At 37.5% G+C, this 24,304-nt stretch overlaps 1 protein-coding gene across 1 annotated transcript in view; it reads left to right on the forward strand.

The window, feature by feature from the left end:
* LOC110463711 (adenylate cyclase type 5-like) overlaps positions 1–24,304 on the forward strand; it is a 92,235-nt gene that overhangs the window by 61,585 nt on the left and 6,346 nt on the right. The window contains exons 5-17 of the mRNA XM_021518517.1: positions 1,786–2,025; positions 2,908–3,066; positions 4,239–4,383; positions 4,931–5,052; positions 5,838–5,994; positions 11,614–11,711; positions 12,379–12,463; positions 12,917–13,033; positions 14,438–14,772; positions 15,496–15,637; positions 17,332–17,451; positions 18,366–18,512; positions 19,365–19,566. Of these exons, the coding sequence (XP_021374192.1) occupies positions 1,786–2,025; positions 2,908–3,066; positions 4,239–4,383; positions 4,931–5,052; positions 5,838–5,994; positions 11,614–11,711; positions 12,379–12,463; positions 12,917–13,033; positions 14,438–14,772; positions 15,496–15,637; positions 17,332–17,451; positions 18,366–18,512; positions 19,365–19,566 (2,069 nt within the window). The remainder of the gene's footprint in view (positions 1–1,785; positions 2,026–2,907; positions 3,067–4,238; positions 4,384–4,930; positions 5,053–5,837; positions 5,995–11,613; positions 11,712–12,378; positions 12,464–12,916; positions 13,034–14,437; positions 14,773–15,495; positions 15,638–17,331; positions 17,452–18,365; positions 18,513–19,364; positions 19,567–24,304) is intronic.

Here is a 24,304-nt window from a genome sequence, read left to right on the forward strand (position 1 = left end):
ATAGGTCCTTAAAGGATTTCCATACAAATTCTCCGTACACTATCCTTTAACCCTTTCACCACTGTGGACCACAATGGACTCATCCAGATAAAGCTATGGTAGAGTCTACTTAAGTTACCTAGGGGTGAAAGGGTTCGGTTGGAAAGTGTGATCGATAGGATGAACGATGAAGGATGGGTATCGATTAGCGAAGAGTGTACATTGTCATCCATAATCAATACTCGCCAGAGAGTTCGTCAATTAAATTACGATGGCAATAAACGTTGGTGATTGAGTGGATGGATGTTGTGTGTTCGTAGCTTCCTGTTTACCGGTATGTAATGACGGGTTCGTGACCGAAAAACCCAGCACTGTGTGCAATTCATTTAGGCCGTGTTACGAGTAAATTACATCGACCGAACATCTCACAATCGTATTTCATTACATTATAAATGTTTTAATCTACTTTGATATTTGTCATGTATTTGAAGATTCACCTGGATATTTCATTCTGTGCAAACTCCCTAATTACTCTAGCTTATATCATCTTATTAGATATACATTCCTGTCATATTATGCATTTAATGAACCCATATCATATGACTTATCATGATATGAAAAGCCCTCCAGATTATGTCTTCTCGATCAAGTGATGAAAAAAAAGTCGAAAACATCTTATATTTCATATACATCATTTACGATTAAAACTTTGACAGTTTTGTTTACCTCACCAAATGCTTGCCAAAATGAAAGAAAAGTTTAGACTTTTTTCAATCATAATTCTAAAGAAAGGGAAACTTAATTAAGATTCTATATATTTATTGATGATCAATGATCAATGTTTTGGGGAGGGATGGCTTATAAAACGAATATACGATAAACTGAGTCATCTTTTCTCAGTAATCTAATTTTAGTGTAATTTTTCGATACTGAATCTGGCCCCTGCAGTTTCATGACTATCTCTAAAGCTCAAGTTAAGTTCTGGCTTAAATTATGCAATGCTGATTTCCTGTGAGGAATTTGAAGTTCAAGGAAAAAAATATCATTATTGTATATAATGTATATTATTGTATAATTTTTCCAATACAGATATACATTTCAATCCGAAGCTGTACAATCACAGTAAAATAAAGTTAATTCTTTCTTATGTGTTTTTCAAGTCTCCTATTTGTAAAGTGTCTGATACCTGCAGGTGTTTTAATGTAAAATAATATCAGCCCAGCATCAAACACATATGTCAAATGTACATATTGATATCAAAGTAATATGTCACAAATTGAATTGATGGAAATAAATAAATATTAATTAGCCCTGTGAAAGGTGCAAGCAGCTGCTAGTTTTAAAATTTACATCAATATCTGTTCTTTTTAACTCATTCACCCCTGAAAACACATTTGAACTCTTCCAATTCAAAGGTTGGAATAGTTCATTATGAAACTTCAGGGGTGAATGAGTTAATTATATAAAATTCTGTGTACTCTTTAACTCTGAAATGGACTAATGTCTGTATTTTTGTCAAAACTGGCGAAATTTTGTGGTCCAGGAGGTCACTGTCACGTTTAGACAGTACATTTTATAATACTGTATACCAGGAATTGACAAGTCAAACTGTCACCCTTTGACAATAAAATCCTATAATAATTTTCACCGAAAATTATATTTGTCTTTTGCATTTAATTACTATGACTATATAATAAGAAAAAGGTGAAAATGAAACTGCAGCCAAACTTTCCGGCCAGTATACAGTATGTGTGTGTGTGTTTCAAGCTACCTTCTAAGTTTATACAATATCTTTGTACTTGACAGTATCCTGTTTGCGGACATGTGTGGGTTTACCCAGCTATCGTCCCAGTGTACGGCGCAGGAACTTGTCCAGTTACTCAATGAACTGTTTGCACGATTTGACCGCCTGGCTGCGGACAATCACTGTCTACGAATCAAGATCCTGGGTGATTGTTACTACTGCGTCAGTGGACTGCCCGATCCCCGTCCTGACCACGCTCACTGCTGTGTGGAGATGGGGCTCGACATGATACAGGCCATCTCGTAAGTTTGGTTTGTTTGTTTGTGTTTTCCGTCCTATTAACAGCTATGGTCATTTAAGGACAAGCCAGCTAGGTTTTGGTGGGGGAGGAAAGCTGGAGTTCCCGGAGAGAAACCACCGACCTTCGGCCAGTACCTGGCAACTGCCACATGTAGGTCTCGACCCGGGATCCAGTGGTGGAGGGCTATAGCGTGACCCCTAAAGTTTGATGAGATGAAATCAAGGGCCAATATCATTAAACTGGTCTCATGCTTAAACTCTTCTGTGCTTTAACTCAATTTCCTGTTGTCTTGATAATGTCTAGACTTGACTTTTTGTACGCCCGTCAAATTTTACGGGAATATTATGGTATCTCCTCTTACATTTTTTTAACGGATCTCTTTGAACTTATTAGGCTTAATAATCATGATATGAAGTTGTGTCTCCCTTAAAAGAATTTTGATTCGACGATTTTTGCAAAAGTAATTGCCCTTTGTTCATTTCAGTATTTGATTTTTTGTCCGGAGATTTTCTCCTGCATTTTTTATAGCATGTCAGCTAACCACTCTTAGAATGATGCAGATCAGTATATAACACTATATGGCATTTGAAGGGCGTATATCGTTCCACCCCACGGTAATCATGTTGACCTTGTCTTGTGATTGAAGTAAGTTGTAAGGTTTGAGTACAGCACCTGCATTCATGAGACATTTTCATGCTCAAGTGTGGGTTCTGGACTGACACAATTTTTTGCCAAGATCTTGTTTCTTGGTTCTGCACAATTCAGGTTATTTTGTACTTTTAGTTTTTTTGATGAGAAACTATTTTTGTATATATAAAATTGTCAATACAAGTGATAAATACCACCTTGAAATAATTTCTGTATGTCTGATTTTAATTTCCAGATTAGTTAGAGATGTGACTGGGGCAGATGTTAACATGAGGGTCGGAATCCACAGTGGGCGTGTCCACTGTGGGGTCCTGGGACTCAGAAAGTGGCAGTTTGATGTCTGGTCCAACGATGTCACCCTGGCCAACACAATGGAGGCAGGCGGTGTTCCTGGGTAAGACAGCGTCCTTCAGATTGGTATATCTTGATTTTCATTGGTCCATGCATTCACTTATTTTTGTGCATGGTTCTGTTTCTCCTGACATAAAGTATCTCAATTACCTAAAATTAAAGCCAGACATAGAAAGAGTCTCTTTATAAAGACATTGGCTTGAACAGATAGTCAAGGATCCCCTGTCAAAAAGGGGTTTGTTAGATCACCTGGCCTGAAGGGCCAAGTGAGCTTATGTCATGGTGCGGTGTCCGTCGTCTGTCTTCTTCTGAATAACCAAGAGGCCCAGGGTGATGATATTTGGCCATAAGCATATGCTGGGATGAAGGGCTACCAAGTTTGTTCAAATGAATGACCTTTGCCCATTTTCAAGGTCACATGGGTCAAATATGTTTGAAACCTTGTAACAAATTCTTCGGAATAACCAACAGGCGCAGGAGGATTATATTTGACCCGTAACATTTTTGGATGAAGGGCTACCAATTTTGTTAAAATAAATTACCTTGACTTATATTCAAGGTCACAGGGTTCAAATTTGTTTAAAATCTTAATACGACTTCTTCTGAATAACCATGAGGCCCAGGATATTGATATTTGGCCAGTAGCATGCGTGGATAAAGGGCTACTAAGCTTGTTCATTTGAGTGGCCTTGACCCACTTTCATGGTCACATTTGGTCAAATATGTATAAACCTTTAAATGAACTAATCTCAATAAAGAAAAGGTCAAGGGTAGTGATATTTGAAAAGTTGCATCCTAAGATGAAGGGCTGTAAAGTTTGTTCATTGTAACGATCTTGTTTGATTTTCAAGGTCACAGGGGTCAAATGTTTTAACATCTTTTAATAGGTTCTTTTGAATGATTTATGGTCATAAGCACTGATATTTTGCCTATAGCTTTACTTTAGATCCCTTTTAAGGCTACAAGTGTGATAGTTATACCAGGTAAGCGATGCAGGCCCATGGGGCCTCTTGTTTGTGTTTTTCATCCTATTAACAGCTAAGGTCATTTAAGGCCAACGTGTCCGTCCGTTTTAGTGGTGGATGAAAGCTGGTGTTCTCAGAGGAAAAAACACCAACATGAAGCCAAAAATATTCTTGAGTAACATTCTCCTTAAATACGATAAGGCCTTATAATACAAATAAATAAAAACTAGTTAAATGTTTTGTTTGATAGTTTGGTGCACATAACGGAGGAAACATTGGGGTTCCTGAATGAGTGTTACGATGTGGAGCCTGGCAATGGTGGGGAGAGGAATACTTATCTCCGTGACAACAAAATCACCACTTACCTTATCCGCGGGGAACAACAGCGGATAAAGGTGAAACACAATTTACTGTCAATCTGAACATTTCACTGTTAATTTGAATAAGAGTTGCTTTTGTTTGACAGTTAATTTGAATGACATTTGTCTGGCTGTCGATTTTGATTAAAAAAATTCTGTTAGATAATCATTAATTTAAATGATAATGTTTCGTTTGACGATTAAAGATTTTTCTGCTGAACTGTTGATCTGAATGAGATTTTTCTGTTCGACTTTCAATTTCAAGAAGGTTTTTCTGTCATTGCTTTAACATTATCGATTATTAGGTCACCCAAGACGAAGTTAGGTGACCTATTGCTATCTCCATTTTTCCATCATTTGTGGTGCGTCGACTGCATCGTGCATCGGTAAACAGTTAACAGTTACTGTTTTGACATCTTCTACATAACCAATGAAATGATTTATTAAAATATTTTGCAGGCAGGGTCCATTGTCATAGACAATCAGTACATGTAAGTTATATGGATCTAACCCTGAAGGGCGGGTCCATAAGTTATTGTTCATGATGACAACTAATTGATCTGACCTAATGTATTCAAAACAGGAAAAGCCGAAAATTTCCCCGAAGAAATCTGCTAGGGGAAGACCACCTCAGGGAGGAGGGAAAAGTGCTGCAGCCAAGAGAATGGGTTTTGATGATGATCCTAATGCCAATATTCATCAAAAGTAAGCAACACACACAGTGTCATTAGATTTGTTAGTCCCTAGTAGGTACTGCTCAGGATTCTACTGTCATTGGACCCAGAACAGCAGAAAATACCTAAAACAGGACACTTGTTGGAAAATGGCCCAAGGAATTTTTATGCAATACAAAGTAGTATTTTTGTGCATGCAATTTTCACTTTTATGTCAACTTAAGTGTACATTGGCTTTATTGACTGCTTATTATGGTAAAACAGACAGTTTAAAGTTAAAAATAATTACGAAAAACTAAACTTCCTTAATTAACTCTTGTGTACAACAGACTCAGTATACATATTTGGATATGATTTTCAGAAGTCTATTATTTCAAAAGTAAAGCTAGTTTGGGGAGGATATTTAATCAGAACCTCTTCTGACTCTCAAATGTTTGAACCATTTATAATATTCTGCTGATATCGACCGATTAATGATATCAGCCAAAATACCAAAGTGTCCCTAAATTTTAGGTACAGTTACACCTCTTCAAGGACCCACGTGTCCTGATGGTATTTGATTTTCTATTTATTAAATATGATATCATTGAGTTGTGATAGAGTAAAAAAAAATATGATTAGCACTATCTGATAATCCAGACTTGCCTGAGTGTTAATTCAGGGGTATCTTTGTCATTTCGTTATTTAATGTAAACAAGTCCTGACGTATACTTGATTTGTCTGTTATGAAGTGGAACTCTATTGTAAGTGGATGCATATGTAAGGTATCATGATTATATCTTTAAGGTTTAAACCTGGTTCATATTTTCCTTACAGACTAGGGTTCGGAGATCACTTTGAGTCCAAGAACCCAGAAGATGAGGTTAACGAGTACTTAGGTCGTGCTATTGATGCCAGAAGTATAGACAAGCTTCGCTCAGACCATGTCACAGCATTCTTCCTTACATTTCGCAAGAAAGACCTGGAGGAAAAGGTAGATTGTCACTAATGACAACCATTCCCACGCCTTGCCCACACTATAGTGCTGCAAGCTGTCGCTATGGCAACCATTCCCATGCCTTGTCCACAGTATGGTGCTGCAAGCTGTCGCTATGACAACCATTCCCATGCCTTGTCCACAGTATAGTGCTGCAAGCTGTCACTATGACAACCATTCCCATGCCTTGTCCACAGTTTAGTGCTGCAAACTGTTGCTATGACAACCATTCCCATGCCCTGTCCACACTATAGTGCTGCAAGCTGTCACTATGACAACCATTCCCACGCCTTGCCCACACTATAGTGCTGCAAGCTGTCGCTATGACAACCATTCCCATGCCTTGCCCACACTATAGTGCTAGAAGCTGTCACTATGACAACCATTCCCACGCCTTGCCCACACTATAGTGCTGCAAGCTGTCGCTATGACAACCATTCCCATGCCTTGCCCACACTATAGTGCTAGAAGCTGTCACTATGACAACCATTCCCACACCTTGTCAACACTATAGTGCTAGAAGCTGTCGACAGAGGTATTTTAATGATTAGTTGAATAACAAGAAAAGTAATTTATAAAGTTGTCATTCTCACTTAATAAATCTGAAAAGAGTTTAATTGTTTCATGAAAATCTGGAAAACTGAGAAAAGCTAATTTAGATATTCCAATCTCTTGCATACTTTATAAAGACAATGAAAGGTTGTTTCCTGTTAACCTTGTTATTTTCTCTATAATTGTTTATAAAAAGTCACTAATGGGATGCAGACCTTTTTAGAGAATAAAGACATTTTAAATTGATTCATTGCAGTTAAATCTTAGCTTAATTAAGAAATGTCAAAACAGATAGGAAAATGGATAAGCTAGCTACTTCATCAGCAAGACCAGAAGATTCAATTTCAGTGGCAAGTCAAGATGTTTTGGTAAAAAGGAAATCATGATAAAGATTTATTTTTTCATTTATTACTCTCTGTTTTGCTAAAACTACACCTCATGATGGTCTGGGCCGGGCCCATATTCATGAAACTGTTCTCATGCTCAAACATGGATTCTGTTCTCGAACCAAATTACTTGCAACTTGTTTAGATTATTTGACACGGCCAGAAAGTCAGGTGTTATCATTGAAAACTGTATTCAGATTTGAAGTCTTTCCTACCTTTTTTAGAAAGTGTTTAATCTTTTTAGTTTATAACTGAAACTAAGAAATAGGGCTTGAACACCGAATCTGAGTTTGAGTACGAGAATGGTTTCAGGAATATAGGCCCAGGTAAAGATTTAATATAAATATCACAACCTTTTGTGTGGACATTGTGAAAAGCATTGTTTCTTTATCACAACAATAGGAAACCAGTTAAGATTTAATTGGAATTCAAGTTGCAGGTATCCAACACAGAATAAGATATTAATTTCAGTTCATTTTCAGAGAACCTTATTACCATTTTTGTCTTGCCGCCACAAAGTAGCAGAAGCGAGACTAAGGTGTTAAGTTTCAGGTGACGGCAACGGCGTCAACATTTAGCTTTTGTGTTTAAGTTAGTTTCAGTGAAAGTATAAGTGCTAGACCAACCAAACTTGGACCATAGATAAATCGTAGATAGTACATCTCATCAGCCCATGCATCAAATGCTGGATGTGGCCTACCTTTTATGGTCCATTGACTTTGTCAGCATCTCCATCAACATTAAGTTTTTGCGTTTAACTCATTCACCCCTGAAGACACATGTGAACTCCTCGAATTCAAAGGTTGGAATAGCTACTAGTTCATTATGAAATATCAGGGGTCAATGAGTAAAAGTTAGTTTCATTTCAAATGTCGTGTACATTGAATTTATTTCACCGATATGTGCATTGATGGTCAAAGCTGGGCATAGGCGAGACATATCAATCAGAATGGCTTGTTTTAAATTGTGTTTTATTCTTAATAATGTATTATTATATATTTGACATTTGACAGATTTAATTGGTGAGTGTAACAAGACGGATAGGTAACGTTGACATCAACACCCGTCCACAGTATACGATGCACATGTTCTACACTGCACTTTGACACGTCTTCGTTTCAGTCACTACCTACACATCTGCTGATTAAACCACGGCTGTTCTGTTACTAGTTATAAAACTTACGTAATGAATCATCTGATATTTGTCACAGTTTAATAAAGAGTATGTAACTACATGGTATATCTTTTCTAGGATAGTCATGTAGTGAATACAATGATGAATTAAAAATATTAAAAATAGAACACTTAGATTAAATATAGAACACTTAGATTAAAAATAGAACACTTAGATTAAAAATAGAACACTTAGATCTGTATTAAATGTTCAAGTCTCTATTCATGTGTATTTTATTCTTGGAACAAAAAATAATTGGATAAATTGGATTTTTTTGATTTTTTAAGGAATATTGATGTAAGGATAATGTATTTTTAGGTCACCTGAGCTTTGCTCAAGTGACCTATTCCAATCGCTTTTCGTCCGTCGTCGTCCGTCATCGTCCGTCGTCGTGCGTCGTGCGTAAACTTTTACATTTTCAACTTCTTCTCAAGAACCAGGGGATGGATTTTTTTCAAACTTGGTCAGAATCATCCTTGGTAGATGAGGCTTCAAAATTGTAAAATTGGGATTCCTACCCCCACCCCTGGGGCCAGGGCGGGGCCCCAAAGGGAAAATTATCCAATATTTCAAAAATCTTCTTCTCCAGACTCAGAGGTACTACAATTATTTTCTCTACGTGGAGAGAAAGATCATCAGGGGCGTTACTTAAATTGTAAATTTCAGGACCCCCAAGCTATCCGTTCTTCCTTGGGGAGGGGGTAAAGTTTACTATAGTTTATATAGGGAAATAACACTTTTGGGTATATTTTGACAACTTTCTGTAGGAAATTATTTTTACTTGGTGAGAATTATCCTTGGAGGTAGATGGTTTCAAATTGTAAAATTGAGATTCCTACCCCGACCCCTGGGGCCAGGGCGGGGCCCCAAAGGGAAAATTAATCAATATTTCAAAAATCTTCTTCTCCAGACTCAGAGGTACTACAGTGATTTTCTCTACGTGGAAAGAAAGATCATCAGGGGCTTTACTTAAATTGTAAATTTCAGGACCCCCGAGCTATCCGTTCTCCCTTGGGGAGGGGGTAAAGTTTACTATAGTTTATATAGGGAAATAACACTTTTGGGTATATTTTGACAACTTTCTGTAGGAAATTATTTTTACTTGGTGAGAATTATCCTTGGAGGTAGATGGTTTCAAATTGTAAAATTGAGATTCCTACCCCGACCCCTGGGGCCAGGGCGGGGCCCCAAAGGGAAAATTAATCAATATTTCAAAAATCTTCTTCTCCAGACTCAGAGGTACTACAGTGATTTTCTCTACGTGGAAAGAAAGATCATCAGGGGCTTTACTTAAATTGTAAATTTCAGGACCCCCGAGCTATCCGTTCTCCCTTGGGGAGGGGGTAAAGTTTACTATAGTTTATATAGGGAAATAACACTTTTGGGTATATTTTGACAACTTTCTGTAGGAAATTATTTTTACTTGGTGAGAATTATCCTTGGAGGTAGATGGTTTCAAATTGTAAAATTGAGATTCCTACCCCGACCCCTGGGGCCAGGGCGGGGCCCCAAAGGGAAAATTAATCAATATTTCAAAAATCTTCTTCTCCAGACTCAGAGGTACTACAGTGATTTTCTTTACGTGGAAAGAAAGATCATCAGGGGCTTTATTTAAATTGAAAATATCAGGACCCCGAGCTATCCGTTCTCCCTTGGGGAGGGGTTAACGTTTAATATAGTTTATATAGGGAAATAACACTTTTCGGTATATATTTTATCCATTTTCAGCAGAAAATTGCTCAAACTTAGTCAGAATCATCTTGGGTAAATGAGAGTTTTACTTTGTAAAATTAGGATTCCTGCCCCATCCCCAGGGGCTAGGGCGGGGCCCCAAAGGGAACATTTACCAATATTTTCAAATTCTTATCCATTGATGACATGACAAGTATTGTATTTCACTTAGTTTACATGCTGATTTCCACATCACATCTAAACAATAAAATAAAGCTACCAGTACCTATGATATAACTCAGGTGACCGCTAAGGCCCTTGGGCCTCTTGTTCAATATTATATCATATTTCACATTTGCAAATCTCTGTTCACTGCACTTCCAAATAAATCTGAAACCAATACTAAAGTAACATAAATTGCTGTTGTGTGTCATGATCATCAAATGTATGTCAAGAAATTATAAAACTTTGCTTTAACCGTTAACTTTGCTCTCAAAGTAAACTTTATATTCACAGTATAATTTTGTAGCTCAATTTGTGCTCAAAATAAATTTGTATTCAAATAAAACTTTATTCTTACAGTAAACCTTGTACTCAAAGTAAACTTTGTATTCAAAATTATCTTTGTATTTACATTAAATGTTTGTTATTATGTTAACTTTTTGCTCATAATAAATTTTATCTCACCATTAACTTTGTTACTCACAGTAAACATTGTACTCAAAAAAATCTTTGTACTCACAGTAAATGTTTTGCTCACGACAAGTTATAAACTCACTCAGTTAACATTGTACTCAAATTAAAGTGTACTCAAATAAATGGTTGTTAAAAATAAACTTTGTTCTCAAATAACTTTTTGCTCACAAAAGATTGAATATTCACAGCAATCTCTGCACTCAAAATGAAATTTGTATTCACAGTAAACAGTTTACTTATTATAAACTTTTGACTCATTGTAAAACTATGTACATTTGTTTTAACTTTTACTGTCATTGTACCAATAGTTGCAAACATCATGTAACTGTGGTCTGAAGACGGCCTCTCTTTGGCCGAAACAATTGTCAGCACGTAGGATGTAAATCAAACATTACATTTTGTTCTGGATTCAGTGGTGTTGTTGCTCATCATTTCTAGTTTCATTTGTTTTAACAGTTAACTTTTGTACTCATGGTAAACTTTATGCAGGAAAAGAAATGTGTGCTCACTCTAAATTTTGAATTTTAAGTTTAAAAAAATAACAATAAATTCTTTACTCATTGTTAGCTCTGTATTCCTAGTAAAGTTTGTACACAAAGTAATCATTTGATTACAATAAATTTTATTATAGCAAACTTTGTTCTCAAATTAAATTTTGTACTCACAGTAAACTTTATATTCCAAGCTGACTAATTGTACAATTGACAGTAAATTTTACACTTACTGTAACATTTGTACTCAAACATTGTACTGACTGAATTTTGTACTCAAATATTGTACTGACTGTGAATTTTGTACTCAAACATCGTACTGACTGAATTTTGTACTCAAACATCGTACTGACTGAATTTTGTACTCAAACATTGTACTGACTGTGAATTTTGTCCTCAAACATTGTACTGACTGAGAGTTTTGTACTCGAACATTGTACTGACTGAATTTTGTAGTCAAACATCGTACTGACTGTGAGTTTTGTGCTCAAACATTGTACTGATTGTGAGTTTTGTATTCAAACATTGTACTGACTGAGAGTTTTGTGCTCAAACATTGTACTGACTGAGTTTTGTATTCAAACATTGTACTGATTGTGAGTTTTGTCCTCAAACATTGTACTGACTCTGAGTTTTGTATCTGCAGTATTCTAAGGTGCGGGACACCATGTTCACCTCTCACCTTGGCTGTACACTCCTGATGCTGATGTGTATTGCTGTCATTCAGCTTGTCATCTTACCTCAGTAAGTTATGTTTAACAGACATTGTCCTTGCCAATGGTGTGGCTATGTAATTGTATTATACATTTAGTTTTACTTACTGTATACAGTGTTTGGTTTTATAGTGTTTAATGTCCTATTAACAGCTGAGTTATTTAAGGAAGTGCCTCCATGTGATGTGTGTTGTGAATGCGTGCTTGAGTGTGTATACTGGAGGCAGGGTAAGTTGGTGTACTTGCCTCTTTGTGATAGTGCAGAATTGATGCCAGCTTTATAGTGCTATCTCACTGAAATACCATGCCAAAGGCACCCAGCACAGCATTCCGCACTGTATATAGAGACATTTTTCACTGCTGTTTTCCCCCCCTTTTTTGCCTTCCAGAAGGAGGCCAAATTTATCATAACAGCCAACATAAGTTAACAACATAGTATACATAGCATTTAAAGATGTAGGGCAAATTTATTTACATGAGTTGGGCTAAAATAGATTTATTGTCGAAGGGCAAACATTTTACTTGGCAAAAAATTCCTTGCATACAATAGTTCCTTGTCCATTGTGACGGTTCATATTGGAATCAGTTGATGTTTAGTTCTGTGTTTCTTGTCAAGTTTTAAATAAAAAGTACTTTGCATTTCATTCGCAAAGCATGTAAAAACTTAAATGTTAAGGTCTAAATTCTTTTTGTTGCAGATCAACAATTCTAGCAATATTTTTCCCATCGTGTTTCATCATTGTCATTGTTTTGTTCCTGTTAGTCCTCTCCGAGTCATCCCAGGTAAGAGGTTTCTGATTTGTAAATCAGTTTGGCGACATATTGATAACAATAGCATTAATACAGTGGGAAAATCTTTGATATATTTTCTGACGCATCAATACTGGAATTTATATATATTTTATAAAAGGTGGAGGGAAAAGGACAGACGATACTTAAAATAATTTGAAAAAAAAAATAGACCAATGTGATTGAAATGCTGTAGTTAGTATTGTTTCTAAAACAGTAATTTTATGAATTGCTACATACAATGTTATCAACAGCAATAAAAAGTATGATTCCACATCTATTATTACTAGTGTGTTTAAATAGGCTATAGATTCGAGGGATCTACAACACATTTCCAAGTCTATGATTGTACTATAATTTGGGCCGATGTTTCCCAGCTATAAAGTGTATTTCAAAGGCAACGACTTTCGTTATTATTTATTTCACTGTTTTATTGAAACTTTTCAGTACACGCCCAAAGGACTGCGGTCAGCCGCCACTAAGATTGCGGTCAATAAATGGCTCAACCAGCTAGTGGCCATGCTGGCTGTCTCTGTTCTCTTTGTGGCATCCATTTTCGCCATGGTATGTTGATCTTGTTATTATTTACCGTGGAAATGATTATATTGTAATGTTAATTGTGATAAGAATCACTGGTAATTGAAACTCACTTTATTTTTCACATGTATTTAATTTCTTGAACTACATGAAATATGTTTGTAGGATTTTTTGCAATTATTAGCTCACCTGGTTTAAAGGACCAAGGTGAGCTTATGCCATACCGTTGCGTCCGTCGTCCGTACGTCAACAATTTCTTTAAACGACTTCTTCTTCTTAACCACTGATTGGAATTCAACTAAATTTAATTGGAAGCATTCCTAGGTGGTGGGGATTCAAAATTGTACAAATAGTGGGGCTGAGGCGGGGCCAAAAGGGGGCAATTTGGCTATATTGCTATAAACGACTCCTGTAGAACTATGCCATGGATATTGATCGTATTTGGTCGGAAGCATTCATGGGAGGTAGGGATTCAAAATTGTACAATTGGTGGGGCTGATCCCCCGGGCTAAGGGGAGGGGCCAAAAAAAGTGTATTACTTGGAAATGGTTGTGATCCCTACCATATAACCATGGTATACAATTGCTGAGTATAAAGAGAAGAATGCACATTTGCTTCCAGGATGGCCTTAGGGTCTGGCCCCACCCTTGGAGACATAGTCCCTGGGCCATAACTTTAAAACTGTTGAGATCCTCACCCCAAAATTATATATACAAATGCTGGGCATAAAGAGATGAATGCAGTCATGATATCAGAATAGACCCTGGTTTCTGACCGAACCCCTAGGGACCTAGTTTCTTAGTCAAAGCTTGGAAACAGTTGAGAGGCCCACCCTATAACCGTATATACAACTGCTGAGTATAGAGAGATGATTGCACATATGCTTCCAGGATGGCCTTAAGGACTGCCCCACCCTTGGAGACTTAACCCCTGGGTCATAACTTCAAAATGGTTAAGATCCACACCCCAAAACTATATATACAATTTTTGGGCATATATAGAGACGAATGCAGTCACGATATTAGAATTGATCCTGGGGTCTGGCCACAACCCTAAGAACCTAGTTTCTGAGTCAAAGCTTGCAAATAGTTGAGATCCCCACCGCATTACCATACATTGCTGGGCATGAAAAATCTATATATTCCCTTGATCTCATTTGAAGAATATTTTGCCATGATTGCTTAAGTATCCAGGTGAGCAATACAGGCCCTCTGGGCCTCTTGTTTAAATTTACCAATAAGAGGATGCTATTTAGACATATGGAGGGTATATCTCAATGATTTTTTTTAAATGGTATTCATTGCATTATGGTTTATATGAAGAAGATTACTGACAGGCAAGCTAAATAAAGGATCTTCTCTAAGTGTTCATCTTTCTATAATTGATTAAACTTTGCATAGCTGTTTAATAGTTCTGTTTTGTATATTTCAGTTTTTCCTTGGAACCACTAGTTACATTGAATGTCTTTCATCATATTATGGGATATCCCAATCCAACTTCACGATAAGCTTGGTGCACTTGGCAAATATCACCCGGGTTACTGAAACCAATATTTGCCACCAATCAGACGCGACGACACATTTCCCTGAACACTTTACCTTCTGTGTTATGCTGGCTATGATTGGCTGTGCGGTGTATGTACAAGCCAGCAGTGTGTTCAAGTTAGTTGTTCTGCTTATCATGTTGTTTGGATACTGTATTATTGTGGAGGTATTCTTCGTCAATTTATACGACAATCGGGACTTACTGTTGGTTGCAGAGAGTGGGTAAGTAAATTTTTCCTACCTTTGAATTTTTCGAAATATCACAAATTTAACTAGACCCATAGAATGTATATCAATTCTTGGAAAAGAGTCTGAAACGAAAGGGTGGTGCAGTGGCCAAGTGGTTAAGGCGTCTGACAGACTGCCACCACTAGCCCTCCACCACTGGGTCGCAGGTTCGAGACCTATGTGTGGCAGTAACCAGATACTGGCCATAGGTCGGTGGTTTTTCTCCCCTGGAACTCCGGCTTTCCTACACCAACAAAACCTGGCATGCCCTTAAATGACCATAGCTGTTAATAGGTCATAAAACACAAACCAACCAAACCTGAAACAAAAAATATTATTATTGCAGACACTGATTGGAGGAAAATAACTTAAAATATGTCTATTTGACAGACAGTATGGTCCTTGGTTGAGTGTTTTTAGAGTTAAAACTTTGTTATATTGCCATGATTTGTCAAGCAAAATTTTGGCGTTATAATGAGATTGCCTCTCTAACAAGGGAGATATATTAAGTAATTTTCAAGAAAAGAGGATTCAAAAGAGAAGAATTTTTAATTGAAACAAAAATGAAATTTATGAAAATAAAATTCAAAATATCAATTAAAGGGCCTTTTCTCCAGGTCAGTCAGGTTTAGGCAAACCGTAAAATTTATTTCAGATTACAAATCTCAAATGTATGTTTATGCATAGCCTGACAATCAGGTGTTATCTGTGTTTCAGTAAAGAGCTCCGTGACCCAGTTTCATTTATCCCTCTCAAGTGGGAAACTGTAGCTGTACTCGTGGTGCTAGTGGGGATACTTTTTGTACAGACACAACAGGTTGAGTCCACCTCCAGACTGGACTTCCTCTGGAAAGTACAGGTAAGCATGGGCAAGAAAAAGACAGATTTTAACAAGTGCTGATTGACATGGGGGCCATTACAAAAGTCCCCAAAACTACACCCATAGACACAAATGATGCTAATGAAAGTTGCAGTAGTTTTCGCAGCACATGCGTACACCTATACATACCGAATTTGGGCAAAATCAATGAAAATCTAATTTTCACTCAATCAGAGGCCAGTTTATGGCGGCCCTTTTGTTTAATCAGAAAAACAAAGCTGCAGTTTAGTGTTTGCTGTGTCATTATACACACACATACCGATCAAAATCGGTCAAGATCTAAATGTCAACCCATTGGAGGCCATGGCTGCATGTTGGATGACCAATTAAAATACAAAAAGCCATTTACACCCTGCCTTCCATTACCATTAATCATGTAAAGTTTCCTTAAATTCTGCCCTTTTTAGAAAATTGGCACATTGCTGGAAACCTCACTGGCAGAAGAAAATGGAAGAAACAATTTAGAAACTGAGCAAAAACAGAAGTCCCCAAACTTCATTAACAAGTTAATTATAGTGTACAGATTATTTTAATTTCCATGAAATTAATAAAAAGGTGCACTCAGTATTGTAGTAAGGTTGTTTGTATTCAGAAAAACTCTGAATGAAAATTATTGTAAGTGAATCTCCAGGATTGCATAATGTGTCCAAGGAGCCATAGTGGCCAAGTGGTTAAGGCGTTTGACATTCTGCTACCACTAGCTAGCCGTCCACCACTGGGTTGTGGGTTTGAGACCTACGTGGGGCAGTCGCCAGGTACTGGCCAAATATAGGTCATTGTTTTTTCTCCAGGAAATCCGGTTTTCCACCACCACCAAATCCTGGCACGTCCTTAAATGACCATAGCTGTTAATAGGACGTAAAACACAAACCAAACAAACCAAGGCTTGACTCCTGTATTGTATACAGGTTCATATAGCATAACCAGTGAAGTATTTGTTTGTGAAATTTGGCTGACTAAGTAGCTGTTATATATGTTCAAAATGTCGATCAAAAAGACATTTCATATATTTATAACAACTCAATGTACATACCCTTATATGGTGTAGCTGAACTGACGTCGATCTTTGAATTGCCAACTCATACTTTTTATACACATTTGTGTAGATACGCTTCACTGGTCGTTTGTCTGATAAAACTGACAGAGTACATTCTATACTAGTCATCAAACCATCATACTTCAACACTTCTATATGATAATTACCCTGGTACAGAGTACTAGCCACTTCCTACAGACTCGTCTAGGGAAAATAAGCTCATTTGGTAAAGCATAAGACTAGTAAACCAGAGGTCCCTGAGGTTCGAATCCTAGCAGAAGCATTGAAAAAATAATAACCTCTGTTACAAGATACTGTAATGATACAATCCATACATACCAACCTGAAGAAAATGTTTAGAAAAAGTACAATGTCTAAATCGTAATTTGTCAATCCAGACTTTTGACAAAACTGACTGTAGAATTCGGTTCTATCAAAGATAAGGCATAGAAAGTAGATACTCTACCATCAGAAACTCTTTGTAAACAGGCAAAATTCTCTAGTCCATGAGGTCTCTGGGTTAGAAAGTACACTGTGTTTTAAGCTGTATAAAAAGGCCATCTTGTGCGATGGAAGAATTTGGGTATAATTACACGGTATTATATTTGAATGTAATCTATACTTATCTCCATTGTAGGCGACGGATGAGAAGGAGGAGATGGAAAGTCTGCGAGCCTATAACAAGAGGCTTGTCACAAACATCCTGCCAATTAATGTAGCTGAACACTTCATGAAAAACACTTACAAGAAGGATGAGGTTAGTGGGCGTGGTCAGTGGTTGTGGCCAGTGGTTTTAGTCATCAGTCAGCATGGTCAGTTGGTGGGTTCAGTAGTTGTGGGATAGGTCAGTATGTGAGATAGGTCAGTATGTGGGATCCTTGACCAAGTGTAGCTAGTCAACATACTTGCCACCCTCCCTATTTAGGATTTTGGACCCTTAAATTTAGCATTTTCAACCAGTGAATTTGCTAAACTATTCCTAAATTCTAAGATCTGATAATTTCCTCTGAAAGAACAACTCAAAATATGTCATTTTAAAGGGTTATTTTGTCTCTAGGGAGTATATTCACACTTTATTTATGCTATAATTTTGAGCATGCAGAATCTCCCCCATGGAAATTTCAAAAGGTTGGCAAGTATGAGTCAAAATGTCCTGGTTTTTTAAACAATAAAGAAGTCAGAAAATGTTTACAGTTTAGCATAATTGATAAACAAGAATATCATTCTAATTAAACATTGTTTCACTGTTATTTTCTTTATAGTTTTAGTTTATTAAGTAAAAATAAAACCTCAATATAATGCCCCCTTGCATACCACCAACATCTTTTAACCCTTTCACCCCTATGTTACTTGAGTAAACTCTACCATGCATTGATTTGGATTAGTCCATTATGATTTACATTGGTGAAAGGGTCAAGTCCTGTTTTCTTATATTTCCTTTATATCTTTCCTTAGATATATGGCTAAATCCCTTCATAATGCCAAAAGTTAGCTTAACAAATGGTGGCACTATGACAAGGTCTCTCTGTATATAATACTAGTTGATCATTGCCACAGAAAAGATATAAGCCATTATAGTTAGATGGTGTTCTACCTTACCCAGGAGTTTGTAGAAGTCTCCTAGTCATCAGTATGTTTGTACCGTTCCTTGTGTTTGTTGGTGTGTTACAGGACCTGTACTACCTGGATTCGGAGAACTCGGGGGTCATGTTTGCCTCCATCACTAACTTTTCCGAGTTCTACATGGAGCTGGAGGGAAACAATGAGGGAGTGGAATGTCTCCGTCTCCTCAACGAAATCATTGCTGACTTTGATGAGGTACACTAATTACAGTGCTGAATGTTGGTATTTAAAAATTAAATAAGATGATGATTTAAAAGGAGGAAAATGACTCCACTTTTTATATCCCCGCAAGTTTGTGAGAAGGGTGGGGGGGTATATATTGGAATCACCCTTTCTGTCCATCTGTCTATCTGTCCGACTGTCTATGATCCTTGTGAGCGCAACTCCTCCTAAACTATGTGGTGGAATTTTTTGGTAACTTTACACAGTAATAGTACAATGTATGAAAATGTGCATGATGAAAGGAATTGGCATATTAAACATAATTGCCTGGAGTTGTGGCCCTTTCAACGTTGTAACTTAACAGCCTGTTGGACTTTATTGAAACTAGACACAGTTTAAGTACATGATGTAAATGGGCATGAAGAAAGGAGTTTGTGAGTTGACTATTTTACCTGGAGTTATGGCCCTTGAAACTCTAATTTTTGCTCCGGAAACATTGTAAGTGCAAAAAGGGGACATGATTGTCAAATATAAAGTTAGCCGTCATTGAAAATGGAGCTTTGTCATTGATCCGGCAGGGCAGGGGTTACTTAAAGCTCCATTAGCTACTTCCAATCTCTACTCAATAACTGATCTTGGGAAATTTTAGATTTTAATTTCTCAACTCTAAATGTCTTGCATCTTTATCTCCAGAATTATAATGAACATTAGAATATTAAACCATATCAAGAATAAAATCATAAGAAAATAATGTTTTAATTAATGTTACGTTTTTCCAAATTTGTAGCCTCTTTGAAGATAATTATTCACCTGAGAAATTTGAAATATCTCTAACACTGAAAAGTCAACTTTTTATTACTGAGGAATTCTTGCTTTGTTACCAAGGTACTTGGGGATGAGAAATTTGGATGTATTGAGAAGATTAAAACAATTGGGTCTACCTATATGGCTGCATCAGGACTGACCCCACAGACCAACTTCTCGGACATGAGTCATGTTGTTGCCCTCGCTGAATATGCCTTCGCCATCCAAGCACAACTGCAATACGTCAACGAGCATTCCTTCAACAACTTCAAAATCAGAATAGGTCTGTGAGATACTTCAGTAAAAGCATACATTGATTTAAAATTTGAATAGCCAATCACTGTAAAATATTGGTTAAGGTGGTGCAGTTGATAGTGCAATTGCCTTTCACCAAGGCGGCCGGGGTTCAATTCCCCGATCGGACGTGAAAAGGTATGGGGTCACCTGCACGACCACTTAGGTTTTCTCGGGGTACTCCGGTTTCCTCTCGCAATAAAACTAACATCTGGACCAACCAGAGTGATTAATATATAATGAAATAACTTGTTTCATAATTGTTGTAAAATAAATAAAGTTCATATTTTAAAATATTAGTTTCATAAATTTCATATTTATCCTCCAATAAGTCTGGAAGGTAAACACATCATCTTTGATGCAGTTAAAGGGGCATCACGGTGAAGTAACCTTATTTTTTGTCTTTTTTTCAAATACTACATAAACATATCAAGTGAGGCTCCTTATGGAAAATAACGATCGGATTTGGCTGAAATAGATTCATAAATATGATTAAATCTAAGAAAATCATCGGTATTTCTACCTGTCTGACCAACGTTTTGTTCAGGGATTTCCCTCTACTAGCGCATGCGCATAGCACACCATTTCTTTGTAAACAAAATGACTGGCCGTGTGAAGTAAGCGAAAGAAAAGTGTTGTACCGTGTCAGCTACGAAACGAAAGGTTGCCAAATGGTCAAAAGATAGCGCACGGAGTACGTTACGGAATCATTATTGTAGGTGGGCAGTATTCAAAGGAGAACATAACTGCCGTAGCAGTTAGTACGGTACATGTATTTTTCCGGATAGCCGGTAAAGCTGAAATGGAATTGACAGAAATGCTAGCGTTGTTTATATTATGAATAAATACCAAAAACTATTAAGCTCGCTAGTATCTTTGTCTGAGTTTGAACACAGATGAACTTAGTTTAATATGTTAATGGGCATGTATTCAATTGGAGAGAGTTTACTTTGTGTTTCTATAATTATTCAGTGGTTTATGCGAAAGGAAGGGATAAGTGACTGGTTAGTTTGATTTTTCCATGAGGCCCTCCAAGGGATAACTGTTGTGATGGCCCACAGCATATTTTCTGGGTCACCGAGATACGTGTTATCGAAGTCCGTGGATTTACATAATTTATAATATTACCGGGTTCAATAAAATGGTATGATTTAATTATATTGCTGAATTAAAAGATTATTTTTGTTCTAATATGAATACCCGGCCTCCTCTGCCCCGGCAATATATAAGAAAAATCAGAAAGGTTTGTCCGGTGTTTAGCCACGTACCATCTGTACCGGCCACATTCTGGTACTAAATTCAATATATATTTAAATATATCTACTTTATGTTTATGCCTATTATCATTGTTGACATTTCACTGTAAATGTATGACAGGAGAAGGCTGTGATAAATTGTAAAAAACTAGTGCCTCATCCCTTGTTTAATTTTATTGGCAACAAATTTATGTTTAAAGCTAAATAAATTTAAATTCTGAATATTGGCAAGTGATTACTGTTCAATAAGTTTGAATACGGACTTAAAAATCATATAACTTGGTTTCATAGTGCGGTAAGAAGTTGCAGTTGCCTACCAGCCCCTCTCTGGGGGCCCCTTTGAAAACCGTTTCATCTCGCTCGCAACACTTGTGTTTACTGCCTAGTCAGGTGACGTTATCGGCGCTATTTTTAGCAGGGCTTTCCCGAACAATTCAAGTGGTCAAACTGGACAATTGAACCGGACTATGAATATGGGGATAGCGTGGTAACATAAGTGGAAGTGCATACAATACATACATTCTGAAAGACCATGGTGAGCTTAATTATGCCATATACTGCAGCATCCGTCGTCCATATGTCGTCCGTCCATCAACTTTTCCTTAAAAACGCTACGTGTCATGAACGGCCAAGTAGATTTTGACTAAATTTGGTCTGGAGCATCCTTAGGCCTAGGGAATCAATTTAGTATAAAAGGTGGGTGTGGCACCCCTGGGGGCAGGGGGGGGGGGCCAAATAGGGAAAATAGAGGTAAAACCTTTAAAATCCTTCTTCTATCGTAGGGATTAAGTCCTTATTTAGTCTGGAGCATCCTTTGGCCAAGGGGACTCAATTTTGTATAAACAGTGGGTGTGGCCCCCCTGGAGGCAGAGAGCAGGCCAAATAGAGGAAAAAGAGGTAACCTTTGAAATCCTTCTTCTATCGTAGGGATTAAATCTTGATTTATTCTGAAGCATCCTTTGGCCATGGGGACTAACTTTGTATAAACGGTGGGTGTGGCCCACCTGGGAGCAGAGGGCATGGGCCGAATAGGGGAATAGAGGTAAAACCTTTAAAATCCTTCTTCTACCATAGGAATTAAAGGCTTTTATCCTAATTTAGTCTGGAGCATCCTTAGGCCCAAGGGGACTAAATTTTGTATAAACAGTGGGTGTGATTCCCTGGGGGCAGAGGGGCGGGGCCCAATAGGGGAAATAGAGGTAAAACCTTAAAAATCCTTCATCTACCATTGGGATTAAAGGATTTCATCCCAATTTGGCCTAAAGCTTGTTGGGCAAAAGGGATCCATTTTAATTTGTATAAACAGTGAGTGTGGGCCCTCTGCAAATTCTTCAAAATCCTTCTTCTGATGTAGGAATGACAGGATTTTGTCCAAATACAGTATGAAGCATCCTTCATTGAAGTGGAACCAATAATGTACAAACAGTGGGCCTGACCCCCCTGGGGGCAGAGAGGTGGGCCCAATAAGGGATATAGAGGAATAGCTTTAATATCCTTTTTCTTCCATTGGGATTAAGGTATTTGACCAAATTTGAACAGTAGCATCCTATTGGAAAGGGAAATCAATTTTGTATAAATGGAAGGTCTGAACCCCCTGGGGATTGAGGGGTGGGGCCCAATAGGGGTAATCTAGCAAATTCTTTAAAATTCTTCTTCTTCTGTAAGAATGACAGGATTAAATCTATATTTGGTCTAAAGCATCCTTTGGTGAAGGGACTTAATTTTGTATAAACATTAGGTCAGGGTAGAGGGGTGGGACCCAATAGGAGAAACATAGCAAATTCTTCAAAATCCTTCTTCTTTTGTAGGAATGAAAGGATTTTGTCCAAATTTAGTATGAAGCATCCTTCGGTGAAGTGGAATCAATATTGTATAAACGGTGGGCCTGACCCCCATGGGGGCAGAGAGGCGGGCCCAATAAGGGATATAGAGGAATAGCTTTAATATCCTTTTTCTTCCATCGGGATTAAGGTATTTGACCAAATTTGAACAGTAGCATCCTATTGGAAAGGGAAATCAATTTTGTATAAATGGCTGGTCTGACCCCCCTGGGGCCTAAGGGGTGGGGCCCAATAGGGATAATATAGCAAATTCTTTAAAATTCTTCTTCTTCTGTAAGAATGACAGGATTTAGTCTATATTTGGTCTAAAGCATCCTTTGGTGAAGGGACTTAATTTTGTATAAACATTAGGTCAGGGTAGAGGGGTGGGACCCAATAGGAGAAACAAAGCAAATTCTTCAAACTCCTTCTTCTTTTGTAGGAATAACCGGATTTTATCCAAATTTGGGACAAGGATCCCTTGGGTGAAGGGGAACCAATTTTGTATAAACTGTGGGTTTTAACCCCTGGGGCAGAGGGACGGGGCCAAATAGAGAAAATAGAAAAATAGCTTTAAAATCCTTCTTCTTCTGTAGGAATGACAAGATTATGTCCATATTTGGTCTAAAGCATCCTTGGTTGAAGGGCAACTAATTTTGTATCAATGTTGGTTCTGAACCACCTGGGGGCAGAGGGGGCTGGGCCCAATAGTGGAAACATAGCAAATTCTTCAAATTTCTCCTTTTCCTGTAAGAATGACATGATTTTGTCCAATTGCATATAAATATAACCCCTGACTAACCATATGCATGTACAGCAACATCTGGCTATTTCAACTTCAATTTTGCTAACATTTCCAGGTGAGCAATACAGGCCCTCTGGGCCTCTTGTTACGTTTTTAGCCTAAGCACTTCATGATGCAAACTAGCCTAAGCACTTCATGATGCAAACAAGAGTGATTTGTTCCTTATTATACGTCCGTCAAGTTCCGCTGGACAACATAAATTTTTGTTTGTCCAGCAATCTCCTCCTACATTTTTCGACTGATCTCTTTGAAACTTGGTATACATTATAATCATGATATGAAGTTGTGTCTCCCTTAAAAGAATTTTGATTCAACAATTGTCCCAAAAGTTATTGCCCTTTGTTCAATTCAGTATTTGATTTTTTGTCCGGAGATTTTCTCCTACACTTTTAGGTCACCTGAGACAAAGTGACCTATTGCGATCGCCTTTTGTCCATCGTCGTCCGTAAACAATTTACATTTTCGACTTCTTCTCCAAAAACCCTTAACCAATTTCAATGAAATTTTGCAGAAACCTTTCATGGCCGAAACTCAACATAAATGGTGACTGATTTGGTCCCCAGGCCCAAGTGGCCTGCAAGGCGGGGCCAAAAAGGGTCAAATTGACTAAAATTTCAAAAATCTTCTCCAAAACCGCTGAACCAATTTCAATGAAATTTTGCAGGGACCTTCCATGGACAAAGGTCAACAAAAATGGGGTCCGGTTTAGTCCCAAGCCCCCAGGGGCCTGAGGGGCGGGGCCAAAAAGGGTCAAATTGACTAAAATTTCAAAAATCTTCTCCAAAACCGCTGAACCAATTTCAATGAAATTTTGCAGGGACCTTCCATGGACAAAGGTCAACAAAA

Source organism: Mizuhopecten yessoensis, unplaced genomic scaffold, assembly GCF_002113885.1.
Source record: "Mizuhopecten yessoensis strain PY_sf001 unplaced genomic scaffold, ASM211388v2 scaffold10921, whole genome shotgun sequence".
NCBI classification, from domain to species: Eukaryota; Metazoa; Mollusca; class Bivalvia; order Pectinida; family Pectinidae; genus Mizuhopecten; species Mizuhopecten yessoensis.